General features: G+C 39.3%; 5 protein-coding genes across 8 annotated transcripts; 2 read left to right on the forward strand and 3 right to left on the reverse strand.

The window, feature by feature from the left end:
- Nucleotides 1-584: 584 nt before the first annotated feature.
- LOC128304394 (uncharacterized) lies at nt 585-3,268 on the reverse strand. The gene is made up of 3 exons (XM_053041580.1): nt 3,117-3,268; nt 1,974-2,160; nt 585-1,890 (listed from the first exon to the last, which is right to left on the reverse strand). The coding sequence occupies exons 2-3, from the start codon at nt 2,115-2,117 to the stop codon at nt 1,039-1,041; spliced, it is 996 nt and encodes a 331-aa protein (XP_052897540.1). The 5' UTR covers nt 2,118-2,160; nt 3,117-3,268; the 3' UTR covers nt 585-1,038.
- A 312-nt stretch (nt 3,269-3,580) lies between these two features.
- LOC128301352 (uncharacterized) lies at nt 3,581-5,771 on the reverse strand. Of its 4 annotated transcripts, none has more exons than XM_053037786.1 (3): nt 5,667-5,771; nt 4,739-4,860; nt 3,581-4,658 (listed from the first exon to the last, which is right to left on the reverse strand). In XM_053037786.1, the coding sequence occupies exons 2-3, from the start codon at nt 4,850-4,852 to the stop codon at nt 3,735-3,737; spliced, it is 1,038 nt and encodes a 345-aa protein (XP_052893746.1). In that variant the 5' UTR covers nt 4,853-4,860; nt 5,667-5,771; the 3' UTR covers nt 3,581-3,734. The 4 variants fall into 4 exon arrangements, with proteins under 4 accessions (XP_052893746.1, XP_052893742.1, XP_052893744.1 ...); XM_053037782.1 differs by lacking the exon at nt 5,667-5,771 and adding an exon at nt 5,179-5,244; XM_053037784.1 differs by lacking the exon at nt 5,667-5,771 and adding an exon at nt 5,081-5,200.
- An 86-nt stretch (nt 5,772-5,857) lies between these two features.
- LOC128301351 (Fanconi anemia group I protein) lies at nt 5,858-11,039 on the reverse strand. The gene is made up of 12 exons (XM_053037781.1): nt 10,915-11,039; nt 10,150-10,843; nt 9,432-10,087; nt 9,259-9,371; nt 8,971-9,195; nt 8,513-8,900; nt 8,285-8,449; nt 8,053-8,207; nt 7,640-7,971; nt 7,045-7,569; nt 6,754-6,970; nt 5,858-6,656 (listed from the first exon to the last, which is right to left on the reverse strand). Exons 1-12 carry the CDS (start codon nt 11,008-11,010, stop codon nt 5,858-5,860), a joined length of 4,365 nt encoding a protein of 1,454 aa, XP_052893741.1. The 5' UTR covers nt 11,011-11,039.
- A 178-nt stretch (nt 11,040-11,217) lies between these two features.
- Nucleotides 11,218-13,313, forward strand: LOC128303998 (tetraspanin-3-like). The gene is made up of 6 exons (XM_053041110.1): nt 11,218-11,318; nt 11,862-12,015; nt 12,087-12,275; nt 12,353-12,523; nt 12,583-12,819; nt 12,896-13,313. The coding sequence occupies exons 1-6, from the start codon at nt 11,263-11,265 to the stop codon at nt 13,040-13,042; spliced, it is 954 nt and encodes a 317-aa protein (XP_052897070.1). The 5' UTR covers nt 11,218-11,262; the 3' UTR covers nt 13,043-13,313.
- A 1,207-nt stretch (nt 13,314-14,520) lies between these two features.
- LOC128304003 (NADH dehydrogenase [ubiquinone] 1 alpha subcomplex subunit 13) lies at nt 14,521-15,277 on the forward strand. Its single transcript, XM_053041117.1, has 3 exons — nt 14,521-14,692; nt 14,776-14,996; nt 15,071-15,277. The coding sequence occupies exons 1-3, from the start codon at nt 14,599-14,601 to the stop codon at nt 15,206-15,208; spliced, it is 453 nt and encodes a 150-aa protein (XP_052897077.1). The 5' UTR covers nt 14,521-14,598; the 3' UTR covers nt 15,209-15,277.
- Nucleotides 15,278-15,321: the final 44 nt, after the last annotated feature.

A 15,321-nucleotide genomic window follows, 5' to 3' on the forward strand; every position in this document is an offset into this window, starting at 1 on the left:
GTTTGTGAATTTATCTTCATGAGCTGAATAAATAGCATTGGTGCTGAATTTCATGTTGATTTAGAAATGGCCCAAAGAGATTTAGATTTCTGATGCAGCAATACTGAATTTCTTGTTTTCTCAAACAAGTTTATTCTGGATTAATTATGCTAATATAATTAGAAACGCAATGCTATCCAGGCAAAGGTTGTTTCTTATGCATAAAAGTTGTTATTTTAAAAGATAAAAAAGCCCAAAATCATGTTTTTTTTCGATATATATAAGTGTTGGACTTGGTATTTTAGGATTTATGAAACTTTTAAAAGTTGATTCTTGATTTGAATAACACCTCACTTAAGATTGATTTAAAAAACGCTTCTTCAAAAATTTTATTAAACACAACACTGGGTTTAGTAGTTTCCATTGGAAAGAACGCAGGGGATTTGCAGTAGTGCTAAGTAAAGCGAAATGTATGTGAAAAATATGATTTTTTTTTTATGCGTGTTCTGTTTACAATGGTTCCTTCAATAAAGTGAAAAGGTTAAATACTGTATCAAAAAAACTGTATCAAAGGTTAAATACTGTATCATAAAAACATGTTATAACTTTATTATTTCATATTGCTGCTTGTTGGATTGTTACTTACAGATATACTTCTTCTTCTGTTCTATTCGAGTAGGAACTAGGAGTATAATATGGCTAGCAGCACTATTCGTCCATACTCAGATGCTTTCATAAACTCTATGATTGCCTCTCGACTACACTCGGATACATCTCGACGGATGTACAGTCTTGTCCCAAGTTACGCGAATAATGCGTGCCTGAGAAATTCGCGTAACTCGAATTCCCTTTATAATACCGTTTAGATTTAGTACTCAGGGATCCAATATTTCTTTGAACGTTACAAAGGTGACAACATTTAATAATTGAAATTTCGTCAATTAGAGTAACATTTTACCAAAAGAGATTTTTATGTTATAACGTTTATGAAATATAACGTATTTTAAGAAAAAAAATAAATTTGGTAAAAAAACGTTATTCCACGAACTGTGAAAATGTTTAAATTTTAGATTGAGTATCTCGAATTCGCGTACCTCGAGTGTCGCGTAAGTCGGGAAATGACTTTACATACATTTGAAGTTTGTTGCTTTTGTGCTGCGTTTCTTTATGTTTACGCATGCTTTTATGGTTTAACGTTTTCTTACAGATGGTACATGTTTCGATATGATTTTGTCTATGGTACCGCAGTTCCTGCAGAATACTGAATTTCCTATCGCATTTGCTGCAAAAATAATCACCACTAGTTTCTACGGTGTGTTTGGTTTTTTTAATGACACGCGACTTAGTTTTGTTTCTCCTGGTCTTTCTCTTCATTGGTATTCGCTTATGTGGCATTCTGCGAACATTTTTACCATCTTTCTTGTTTATGGCATTGTCGAATTGGGGGGATTCGTTTTTAGTCACAGATATGTCGCTCAAGTCATCGCAAGTGTTCGAACTGTTCGAACATTCGGGCGTTTCGTCGTAAACAGATGGAACGATTTCGTATTTTTCACAGGTTACGCTTCCAATAAATTCTGCCAAGGTTTCATACGAATAATCAATTGAATCTGGGTGAATTTCATTCGTCACCAAAATATCGTCAATTTCTTTTTTGCAGTTTACCATTGTCATATTATCAACATATTCTTCCGACCGATTTGTAGGTCGCTCTTTTGCGTTAATGTTCTGACCAATGTCTCCCATGTCCAGTTCTTGATTTACGTTGCAGTTTTGAACTTGGTCTGGCAATAGTTGGCTGGCAAGCTTTTTCTGATTGTGTTGCACTATCTCGCTGTAACTGAGGAAGTCCAACACATTCCATGAGCAGTTCTTGCAGATATTGACGGGCAAGTCCACGCTGTAGTATATCTGTAAGTTTGTAATGTTTTAAAAATAATTTATACTAGTTATGTAATAATACAATAATTCTTACACCAATTGCATTTACTTACTTCGAATGGAAACACATGGTTTAACGCTTTTTGTATCGTTTCATCTAAAAGAAAGCGAACATCAGGATCATCCGGATTGACTTCGTTGATACATAATCTACATATGCTTCGTTTGTCCATTGCTTTTGCGATACGCGAACACATTCTAACTTAGACTATATGTCTGGCACAAGAAATGTTGATGTTGCTGAAAGGCAATAAAATGGTAAAATATACATTGTGTTAGTCACGCGTGTACCATGTTAAGCATTAGAATTAGCGATATTTGGGTTGATGTTCCCGTAGGTTCTTTAGTTGCAAGTGTAATACAAAAAATAGTGTATGGGGTAGGAGGGCTGTAAAATCCCATGCCAAGGACAAAATCCAAGGTCAAGATAAAATCCCATGCCAATCACAGTACCTCCACAATGTGAACTGACTATCCAGTTATCAGGTAAAAATAATTCTATACCATTTGGTCGTCTGGCGTAATACCTTTTCTCACCTTTTCCCGTTTTATCTTTGTCGTTAGCGTTTTACCTATTGTTTTATCAAATTAATTTATTCTTGAAATGTATATAACACCCGGTATATTTCGTCACAGCCGCGCTGTTGAACTATCCATGCCACATGAACGTTTGAGGTATTCGACCGAACATGGAAATTAAGAGTTTGGTTGAGTATTTTTTGGATTAAAGAAAAAATATATTCTTCCCCATATTCGTAGTGCGTGATTTATGCGAATATTAACCATTTGCTTACTTTTAGAAACTCCAACATATAAACGATGTTTTAAAGGAAACTTGAAATACGCGGATTTCTCGGGAAGGATTATCCGCGAATCTCGGGTATCGACTGTATACGGATTTTGACACATTGTGCATCACCGCGTGCGTCAGTATCAAACAATTTGATTTTTTATGTGCAGTTAATTTTATTGCTAAGACGCAGCGCTCAGCGCATCAGTGAAACACTAGGTCATATGCCTGCTATTCAAATACGATCCAGATGGGATGTTTTACCGATCATGTCGTGTGAAACTTTCGTAAGTTATGGCCAAGGGAAACAGATAGCAAACTGTCCAGAGCAGACAGATTTGTTCACCCTAGAAAGGCTGCAAAACGTATAGATCCATTCTCTCGAAACAGACAAAGTAAAACTTACCGTTTACACGTATGTTTGTTGGTTAGGTGAGCAGCTTATTTCGCTTGGCAGATGTGCACCGTCTTTATAAACTCAAAAAGCTGTCCTGAACACGAACAACATGTAATTATCGCACGGATTAGGGTAATTTTGCCGGCTACTCGACATGTACGCAGAATTGTAAACAGCGGTGAACTGATTTGTTTTGATGCTTCCCAGGTTGACATAACAGACAGCTTCGATGTTAGTACCGCAAAGATACGATAGAGGGTTCTGAAAGTGATGTAGTGGAAAATTTAGATCAGATCTTCTTCTTTCGAACAGGGAATACCGATCGTTAACAGGATGGAATGAATAAAATATGATAAAAAAACTGTGGAAAAACTTGCGCAGCATAATGAATTATTTGATTAGATATAAATCAAAACATCTTACGTTGTCACGATCACTTGATCACGCCACGTCACAGTGTTTATTAATCCTTCTGTTTTACTTCCATTTCCTTATTTGCTTGAATGATGCAGCATTGTATCTCAATAATATCCCGCAAATTAGCGCCAGGACAGACCAGTCCAAGCAAACGATCGCGAATACAAAACTTAAGCTACTGAAGATGTACATATAGAAAACAATAATTATCTATGCATGATCGTCTTTAGCGCAACTGTTCTTATGAAGTTTGAAGCTTCGCTGGTTTATAAACTTTGTTTTGCATGTATTGCAGCGCAATGCATCCTGATGGCTTGTGATGTGTGAATTTAAGGTCTTTGCCGATACAGTTTTTCGGCAAAATGGGCATTTTATAATCATGTGTTCTTGCTTATGATAATCTAACTGCCATTTGGATGCAAACTTTTTCTCGCATTGTGCACAAGGGTGCATTTCATTGTCTCGATCGTTTAAAACGCGCATGACCTCTTTGTGAACGTTTGATGATGCGTTATATAAATCATCCACTAAATTGTTCCTCCTCACAATGTCCCGTGCAGCTGCACATCCTGGTGTGCTTATTTTATTCTTCTTCTGGGAAGGTTCATCAGAGTCAGAAATGTCGTTTTTATCCTCGTCTGCAAATCGAACCCTAGTCGGGAGGATATTCTTTTCGAGGGCTGATTCCATTATTGTGTGGTTTGAGTTCTCCTCCGCTTCACACGGAGTGATTACGTATTCTTCACAAACCATATCTGAATACGGTTTACCAGCATCTTGTTCTAGCATTGTTGAACTTTCATGATCTGGATGTATTTCATACGCTACTTTCACATCATCCAAAGAAAGCTCATTGCCTATAGGTGTAATGTTGGTGTCAACTGGATGTTTCTCTTCCGGTTGAGATGAGTTGAATGGTTCGGAGTCATTTGTAACATTATTTTGATTTGTATCGCCCATGCCGTTAACTACAGTAATCTCTTCTGTGGTTGATTCGTTTTGGTCATTCCGTGGAAGTCCCTTTTCGAGTATTTCCTGATTTTTTTTAACTAACTCGCTGTAGCTTTGAAAGTCGAATACGTTCCATGAACATTGTTTACAAGTGTTTACGGGCAAATCCTTGTCGGCACTTATCTGTATGAAAAGTAAAACGATTATATAATGTCAGCATCAGACTACTAATGTTATTACTGCAAAGAATACGCTGCATTTACCTCAAATGTGAAAACATTATCAAGAGCCTGCCGGAACCTATCGTTTAACACTGAGCAGCCACTATCCTCAGGATCCAAAACAGCCAAACAAAGTCTGCAAACATCATCCTTCATTTTTGTACCTTATTTGATGCAATTGTAAAAACGTTTTATATCCCAACTGAAAACTATTCGATCGTTACTGTTACATTCTATGAGTTAGATAAAATATAACAACAACTCCGTAATAAATATTATGATGATCAGTGATCATTGTCAATATTTACGATGGATTACACCCGGAATGATATTTATGTGTTCTTCAAGAACTTCCACAAGTTCTTCGTGGATAAAGATACACACCTAATCGCAAATAATTTACCAGAATATTTCCTTTGTTTCTGAATTTCTTTACATACGCCTAAAACACACTGATTGACCGGTAAGCTTATGTTACTCACTTAGCATGTAAATCAATACTCTTGCAAGGGTGGGAGCATGACAGAGAAGCTTTGTGTTGAATTTTACCTCTGTCCGGTGAACTGGCGAACAGGTCAGGTGGGATTGAAATTATAGCATCTCTAGAAAATGGTCACGAATGACACTTTTGGAGCTTATTTCTCTCAATTTTTGTGTCTAGAAATGTTGAAATAGCGGCAGTGCAGCAGAATAGTCCTGCGTTATTGCGAACACAGCTCAATTGATTTTTTTACACAGATCGTCGTTAGTTTTTGAACTTACTTACGTTGAGGATCTCGACCAATTAGAATATTGGATATCTGATAACAATTTGATGCCAGTCCAAACCAGCAATCAAATGGTAAGTTTGCATGGTCGTCTGGAGAATTTATTCGGCGATCAGTTCACTGAGTGGGTCAGGCCTTCTAGGAGCAATTAATTTATTTTTGTTGATTACACTGATTCAATCCGAAACAGCATATTTGCTTACTAAATAATACATTAATCTGGTTCGCTCTCAGCTCAGTTTATTACGCGATCAGCCCAGCAGATTTATCCTTATTTGTTTTCATTAAATTTAGACTTCTTTCTCTACGTATCCACTGAGCCAGGTAGTGAGCAATAATAAAGTAATTTCTTCATTGATATGTTTTATATAAGTAGTGGATGAGTATTTTTTTTTCACTCCATGTTACTCCTTCTTGCACTTCGTCTTGGCAATCCTAGCGTACGTGTACGCGTTACCGGCTGATCTTGAACATCTGATTTTGGTACCTCATTTTGCACATCCTTCGCGGCGTCTAGCTCTTCCAGCACGCGTTTGTTTATTTTAGAGACAGTAGTTCCTTTCTTTTTGGTGGCCTTGGATTTTTTATTTGCCACCGGTGTCTCTTCAACATCTCTCACATTTTCAAATGCTCGTTTTTTCGCCGCTTTTCTAGTACGTTCATTCAAACGAGCTAAATTTTTCAGCACCAACGCTTCCGAGCTCAGGGTTGATTTGTTTGCTCTCGATTCCATGACGGCACCGGTAACTTCGGAACGATTAGAAGAAGCCGTACGATCGATGTTTTCTTCATCGTCATCGTCCTCATTGCGATCCAGCTGGGGTTCCATTTCTTCCTCGTCAGTCACTTCTCCCGGATTTGTTCTATCACTGATTGTTCTCTGAATCGCTTCCACCAAGGCTGATGTCTTGATACGAAAGTCTCGCACCGTTCCCATGTGTAACAGATAGGTTAAATCTTTCTTAGTTTTTTTGCTCAACTGCGTAACGATCTTGTTGTACGTCTCGATGCGGAATACAAGCTTTGGAATCATTTTCGTCTGGCGTAGCACTTTATCGCGGTTGGATTTCGCTTTCGTCGAACTTGCTGGTTCCTCTCCTTCATCTTGACCGATAATATTCTCCTCAACAAACGGTATAAGATCGTAAATTTTAGATGCAAGTGGTTTTGATGATTTTACAACCAAATTGAATCTAAAGTGTAGATAAAGGGAAATATATGAAAACCACACACGTTATGGATTTACCGTTAATCAGGTATCGTAAAGTGTCATGCTAATATACAACATACTTTGTAACGTCATAGGCGATCGGAACGATTGCATGGCGGGCCAAAAAGTGCTTGCTTAAATTTGCAAGACATCCGTAGACCGAAAGCAACAGTTTGATTAGCGTATCCATCGTCGATCCGAGTGGCAGATTAGCGTTGCACAAATGCGTTAAGGAACCAAGAATATGTACCAATTGCGAGCAAATTGATCGTTCGATTGACTTCAGCAACTGTGAAGCTGAAAGACCCCATAACATAAATAGTAAGTGATGAACGATTCGAATTTTGTTTCATTTGGTGATAGATACTTACCCTCATCTGTATCATCTAATCCAAACACTTTCAAACGTATCATAAGACTATTACTACGCAAAATCAAATGTTCGATTTCCTCTAACTGCTGTCGGAAGATCGCACATAAACATTGAAATGTCGGTTCTGCTGTAGCGGAAGTAATCGATTTAAAGTAAAATAGTGGATTCGTTTCTTCCGCCGCAATTTGGCCAAATTTTAACTCCAATCGCATTGCTATAGAATCAAAATAAGCTCCCGTTTGAGTGCGCATGCGCAAATCGAACAACAGACGATGTATGATGGCGAACGATTTTTGCTTTAGCTTGGTGTTGATACAAAAGTTCTGCATCCATTCGTAACCCTGCGTCAAATGGTCTTGAGTGAGGACTTGCGATTTATAAAGCAGTTCCAAACATTGTAGCAGCCCCACCACGATTTTATCTCCAACCGAATCAGGCTCATTCCCGTCTTTAAAGTACCATTCCACGATCATTTGCAGTTGCACCAGTATTTCCTGCTTAAACGATGGTCCAATTGTACAACCTTAATCGGGCGAAGTAAACAAACGGTTTGATTTTAATTACAATCGACATATAACATCGCACGAACTTACATATCAGTTGTAGAAAATCGTTAAACTTTCGCTCATACAATTCGACTGCCGATGTTAAACCCTGTCGGAAACATTCGACAGCAGCCTGTGCAACGAAAAGACCACCGTTTTCGGTCAACTCGGTCGTTTGCTTTATGCATCGATCGTACACTAGCTTGGTGCACTCGGCCAAATGGCCAAATATACGCTTGCTGTGATTCACCTGCCAGTAATCGGGAAGCGAACGTAAATCTTCCATTTTTTGACAGGCAATTTTAAGTATGTACTGCTGAAGATCTCGATTTCCGCGGAATAGTTTAAGATCTTCCTCTTTGGCATAATTTGTCATGGTACTGCAATGAATGTAAGTAAACGCATTTGTAATTATTTGTCACTTACATCAATTTTGTAGATCATTAATAGCTGCAACTTACTCGAGTGAAATCTTCAAAATTCTTTCAATAGTGGCCAAGTCCCATATGTTTTCTGGTTTAAAGGATTTTCCGGACTTTCCGAATCCTGTTAACGTGGAAGCATTCATCGAGCCTTCAGTGTTATTCTTTTTGTTTCCTTTTTTCGGTTCCATTTTCTGTGTTTAAAAAGAAGAATACAGAAGAAATATAAATTACACTCATTGCTACATACTTGACGAGACTCGAAAAGTACCTTAAAATTCTCAACACAATGCTGATGATGTTTAAACAAGCGTACAAAATCACGCAGCAAGATATTGTCCGGCTCCGTTTTCCAAGCGCAATACGTCATGGTAGCCTCTAGCGTATTTAAGTATTGTGCAGCAACAACCACAGTCTTTGTATCCAGTGTACCAAGCTGCAAAATTTGGAACAAATGTTAATTAAGTTAAACCTGCTGTCAACGGCAAAGTAGTCTTACTATTCCCATATCTTTTGTGCTGAGATTGTCAATCCGTTCGACGATAAGTTGTAACGTATTTTTAACCGCACTGGTATCGTGCTGAATATCGTGCATGTCGCAAAGTACCACACAATGCACCATAAACGCTGTCAGTCGTCCGACATTGTCATACACCACTACGGATCGCTGTTCATCCGATAAGTCGTCCTCGCTCGGTTCACCCTTGTAACGGACACACTTTTCGAAATCAACTCGGAAAGATTCTTTCGGGTTTTCGCCGAAGAAGCTTTCAAAGTGCCAATCGATGAACTGCAATACGTGCGGCAATAGCTGGGTATTAAACTCTACCGCTCTTCCGAGAGCTTCGTAAAGCATTTCCCTCACTTCAAGCGTCTGGGTAAAGCATCTACAATTACGAAAAAGGTTTCGTTTCGATTAAAACTTGCCCGTCTCGCACCTTCAGGTGGTTTACTTACTTCCGCAACATTCCCATTATTTCAAGCGTTAACATATCGAAATGTACGTTCGGATTATTCGGAGAACCATATGCGGCTTGTGACAACAACGACATACCAGAGATGGTGAGTTGCGTGTAATTTCCTGCGCCACTGCCCATGATCGAGCGTCGGGAATTGTTATTTTTCAGTTGTTTCAGAAGTGAACAAAATCCAAACACACCCATAATCCGTGTTGATGTTTCGCTGTTGAAACAGTTTAACAGAGTTATTATCACGCAAGGAAACAAAAATTTGGAACTATTTTACCCATTGTACATAGCCTTCCGCAATACTTCGATGTATCGATCGCGGATCGTGTGCGAAATGCGAAGTAATGGAAATATGAATGCCATGAACCGCATGGCATGTGTTCCATTTATCTGTACAAATAAATAAAATACATTATCGTAATTCCGTAATCGAAACATTTTGCCTCTTACCAGCAGTAGATAATCCATGATGAACTGAATCGTATTTGTACATTCAGACACGGTTAAGGCATTGGTCAAGCTTAGCGTCGTCAAGCAAGTGTTAAACTGTGTTTCTTCCAGGTCGGCAAACAGATACTTCTTGATTTTGGCGATAATACCGTTGCCAAAGATGAAACGTCTTTTGATGAATAGTTGAAAGAAATTGATCGCTATCCCATGCAATTTCGTTTGCTTCTTAGCTAGCAGCAGTGCGAAAGCGAAATTAATCAGACCCGGTGTTACAACTTCCTTTCCCTCCTGACTGTTTTCCGTCAGTGTGCTAAACAGCTGATCGATACGTGCAATCGCCGATGGCTCAATACGGCCTCGGCACCAGGCAGACTGTGTGCACATTTCACGCTCCTTCTCGCTGATTGCTATTAGCTTGATTAGAAATGCCATTATGGGGGATGCAACGACATCGGTTGTGTCCGGCTGTCGGTTAATTTTGCTCATCGCAAGCAGCGCCCCGACCAGAAAGGGTGTAAGCAACACTTCCGGGTTATTTTGAAAAGGTTTGAACATGGCTACAGTTTGCGTTTCATCGATTCGAAATTCGACTACATTCGATAGATGAAACAGAATCGTTTCTTCCGCTTCACGAATCTCACTGTCGGAATAGCGATCTAAAATATAAAAATAGTTACAGATTAAAAAATTTCGGAAGATGTTTTTTTCTTAATCGTACCAATACTATCGAAATCAGTGGTATCACTGTTTTCAGTCGACAACAGCTTCTTGTAGTAATTCTTATGGAAATATTTCTGTAGCGCCATCAAAGGAATCACCAACAGGCTAGGATACTTTAAACAAACGTGCAACAACTGGTAAGCCAGTGGAGGAAGCTCTAACGGTTCGATGTTTTTCAGATTGTCCGATATTTTCGTTACAAAGATGCTAGTTTCATCTTTAGATAGTGTTAAATCTCGAAACATTCCACACAACGGTGTGAGAATGACTAGCTGTAGCTTCATTTTAAATATTTCCTCCAACAGCTTCTGGCGATATTCTGTTCCTGTCAGAAGCATACCATTGGCGTTAAATCTTGCGGAACTGGCAGACAATTGAAGAATCGTTTGGGGTAGCAAATGTTTCCAGGTAATACATTTCGGGTCACCGGCCCGTATTGATTCAATGCATAGTTCACATATTTCTACCAGTTGCTCCGGGGTAAGCGACGGCAGGTCGGTCAAAAATCGTGCAACCAAATCAAACATTTGTTTTGTTGTGAGCTCCACAACGTTCAAATGCTGAAGCACGGCCATGACTAGCTCGAACCGTTTGCGAGCGCTTCGTTCCGAGTGTGCTAATCCGAGCAGGGTGAAGTGCCAAAGCGTGTAACCATCAATTGAATCAATATTCGACACAATCATGTCGATAAGCTAAAAACATGAACAAATTAAATGAAGGATTTGTGGTGCTTTGTTTGGATTCCATCGAACAATTCACTCACTTGCGACGATTGCATTTTCTCTAGCATTTCCTTCAACTCATCGTGCTGTCGTTTTTGGCCAAACTTAATCACGGCAGAGGCAAGATTTGGCGGCATTTTGACTAAATTTGCACCACATAAAACACGCAAAACTTATCGAACAACACTGGCGTACAGGACGATACACGAATCTTTGTAAACATTTAAATCCCGCCAACGACGTTGTTTGACAGTTCCGGTTTGTGCCAGTTGTATGCATAAAAGATGTGACAAAAGGAATTTTAAAATCAATAGAATCCCAAAAACCTTGATTTCCCGTTGGACCTTTTTTTCGTTTGAAGACGCGTTTTTGTAGTGAGCTTCGAATTTATGAGATTTTTCGTGAATTCCGAGTCCCGTGATTCTTTAGCACATCCTTATTTTGGGTACGTTATGTAATATCAGTGCTTAATGAAGCACGAAAATTAAATGAAAACCAGTGAATTGCGTGGAGGTATTTTCACTCGTTATGGCACGTAAAAAACACTCCCGTCATACACAGCCCGTTTAACCCCGATTTATTTGCATAGTCAGCTAAACGCGTGGAACAACGCTTTCGATTACAAACCTATTCTTTATTTTGGCCGATCGTGCTTCTCGTGCTGGCTATTAATCAGGATTTTGGGGAATAATTTTCCATGTGCAACTCGCTGAAAGGTGAACAGATCGAAGCATTTCACCATAATTGTTGCAACGGAAGACTAAAGCAATGTTAACGATAGGGGCAAAGTTATGTGCATAAGAATCACAATTACAAACGTGCTGCAAACAACGCAGTACGACGTAACGATCTAGCGAAGTACAAACAACCTTATGTTGGGGATGTTTGTGGGGAGGCGCTTTGGATGATGCAGTACCAACCGGTGTACTCTTATCAGTGATTCCGCCACGGTGTGCTATGTGTTTGTTTTTCTGTTCTTTCCTCACAGCCAAAGCACGGTAAAAATTGTTCATAGCTCAGTTCATCACAGCCACGGTGAAGTGGTCGCAATCGTAATCGCAATGGAAGAGTTAAAGCCGTCCGGAGGATGGTCCAAAAAATGGATCAAGGTTTTCTTCTGCATGATCTGTACCATGCTTTGTGTAAGCTGTTCTAACGCGCTACCTAGTGGAGCGATCACCCGTGCACATAGTAATACGCCTTTTCGTTTCAGTACTTGGGCGTACTGTTGTTAACGATCGGGTCGGTAGGCAGAATACAGTATGAACAGCTGGATATTCTCATGGATATACGAATGTACCGAATGGTTTTGTTCCTGATGTTGGTAGCTACACTGTGTCTGGTACTAGCATTCATAGGATTCCTCGGCATTTGGAGAGAAAACCGTCCTGTATTGTATACGGTAAGTTGTTCGTTGCGATAAACGTCCCGTGAGGAAGTTAGCAAAGATTTTGATAATACTCCCTTTTATCCACACAGTTCTGTTTGCTGCTGATCGTTTTTTCGCTAATGGAAAGTACAGTAGCTTTTCTTGGGTACACACAAAAATACAGCATGGAAATGGAAATGGAAACCAAGCTGTGGTTTTCCGTAAATCGGTATTCACTCGACGTCAGTATGCAACCTTACGTGGATACGTATCAAACACAGGTTAGTTAACCAGGGAATCTATAACGATCTTACGATAATCGAAACAAACCACATTCTAGCTCAAGTGTTGCGGAGTCCACAACTACACCGATTGGCTTGCGGCTCTACCTCCAGATGATTACACCTTGAACGATGAGGATCTGATAACGCAGCTTGTTCCTCTTTCCTGCTGTGATCTTGAGGATACAACGAAATGTACAATCTATGATGCCGGTTGCCATACCCGTCTGTATGACATTTTTTACGATACGGGCAAAACGGTAATCATTAACACGCTAATAACGGTGCTGTTACAGGTAAGTTGCATTTGCGTTGGATGGGGATAGGTGAAAGTTTTGGTATCGGACTAATTTATTTTTAATTCCATCGTAGCTTTGTGGGGCTGCATTAGGGTTCTTTTTAGTACGTAAGCTGAGAATGTTTACATTCATGGATGAAGAGCTGTTCCACGCGGAAAAGCACAACCCATTTGCGTATTCCAAAATGCAAAGCACAACTCTATCGAGCGAAAAATTGTGAAGTTCAAGTGTTAGCATAGCGGTACAACGCCTTATATTTTTAGTCATAAGCTAGCTTTGGCCGTTTGTGAAACATCAAACCTTCAAACAGTACCGTAAAAAGTTTATCAGTTTGAGCCTTATGATAAGACACAAACGATAATGTACTTCATTGTTCATGTGTGTTAGTATTACTTATATCTACGTTTGGGGTGGCAGATTTTGAATTATTCACTCCATATAGAAACCCCTCGTTTCCTTCCATTGATTGTTCAGCTAATAAACTGCATGAAAACCAACATTCGTGAGAAAGTATACTACATACTCCTTTTGTGCCACCTTTTTGATATTTCTGGTTGAAAAAGTACCTGAACTATTTTATAAATCGAAATTATTTAAATCACTTATTCTATAGGTAGGATTTGAGTGCGAGAGGTGTTTTTTAGTTTGAATTGAATTTATTTTGACTTTACTGATGATCTCTTCAATTAGAACACGACTCCTCTGTTCATGTCGATGACAAAGAAAAACTTGTCGAACCATATAGGTAGTCTATTGCTATTCTAAAGACTAGTCCATTTGAACGATATTGTGATACAGTTCACAGAACAGTTTTCAATGTATTTCCGTCTCGAACGATGTCAAAAGATTCTTATCACCTTTGAATAGTTTTCATGATTCACGGGCCTTCATGAGTCTATTTCAGGTTACAAAATATTGTCCAGCTTCAGTCTTTACTGCCACTGAAGATGTTTTCATTGGTGGAAACTTTTCCAGAATGCAGCATGACCAGACGTCAGTATCTTACGCCATAGCGGAACTGATTAGCAAAATCGTTGATAGTGTTACGATAATATTGATTCTTATCTGGATAAACTCCAAACCATGGATTTCTGTATTAGTGTGCAAAGGAAAGGTGTGCAAAGGAGCTGTAAACTAACATTGTCCATGTCTTCAGCGAATACCAGGATCTGGATTGACTTATAGAGTATGATAATCTGGCAATTTTCTGATCAACAGTTGGTTTTCTGCTTCAGAATCGTGCCCGATTTTCTCAGCAATTTGGACAGCAATCCACCGCCAAGACGATCTTAAAAATTTGGATAAGAATATGTGGTGTACGAAATTGAATATACTGCAATATGTTGCAACACTTGCTGCACCGAACCTCATCTATTTTCTTGTAGGATAGATGATGTACAATCATGGTTTGTCGCTCTGAAGTTGAAAAACCTGCCGCTCTTCCGTTAGTTGTTTCTTGGGGCTGTAAACTTCTTTAGACTTTTTCACGACATTATGACGACATTATTGTTTTGAATCCAGAAGAAAATTCCATTATCCTTATTCTAAGCTGTATTTTAAATAGTATTACTCCAGCGGTATTTTTAAATTGGCGAACAGTGTTGAAATAAAAGTAGAGAACACCATCATATAAACTTGCAGCAAAACAAAGTGACGTAAATCATCCTGACAGCTGTTATCAAAACATTTTCACGACGATTTTTTACGAATTGCGAAAGAACCGTCCCGGGGAGCCGTGGTTTTGTTTGTTTGGTAAAACTCACGTGAATCTTCAACATGAGCAGCCCCGCTAAATTACAGGACCTTCCACCGAAGGGAGGCTACCAGAACATCCCATTCCAGCGGGTCCCTGCGAAGACCTACTTCAAAGGTGAGCTGTGTTTGCAAAAGAATCGATTATGTCATCACAACATTGCCGGAGGAAGCAATCAAATAATCGGGATATTTTTGCAGGATGGCAAATGATCGCTGGCTATGCCGGTATTTCGACCGCTGGTTTGTTCCTGTACTGGCTGAACGTGAAGGAAAACCATCGAAATGACATCGAGATGCGATCCGCAAAGAACGTCATCTATCCATTGCTGCTAGCGGAAAGAGATCGCGAATACATGAAGCAGCTACGACGAAACCGTGATGAAGAGGCTGAATTGATGAAAAACGTGGAAGGATGGGAGGTATGTAGTTGAGGGAATGAGCGTGCATTGCAGTGAGATTCACATCGTGCGAAATTTGTCTGTTTTACTTTAAGGTTGGTACCTGGTACGGTGAGCCGGTGTTCAAGACGATTCCGAAGGATAAGCTGGTCGAACCGACTTTCCAAGAGTTTTATGTGCACACTGATTACAAACATATGGCGAAGCGTTCCGATATTAAATTGATGAACTAAGGAACTCTATGATGCCAGAAGTGGGTCGAAATTGTAGAGGAATGTGTTATTACAAATAAAATCAATTCGAATCTACTCTGTTGTGCATTGCTGGGTTACTTTTCATTGGTAGA

This window comes from Anopheles moucheti, chromosome 3, assembly GCF_943734755.1.
Source record: "Anopheles moucheti chromosome 3, idAnoMoucSN_F20_07, whole genome shotgun sequence".
Taxonomy (NCBI): Eukaryota; Metazoa; Arthropoda; class Insecta; order Diptera; family Culicidae; genus Anopheles; species Anopheles moucheti.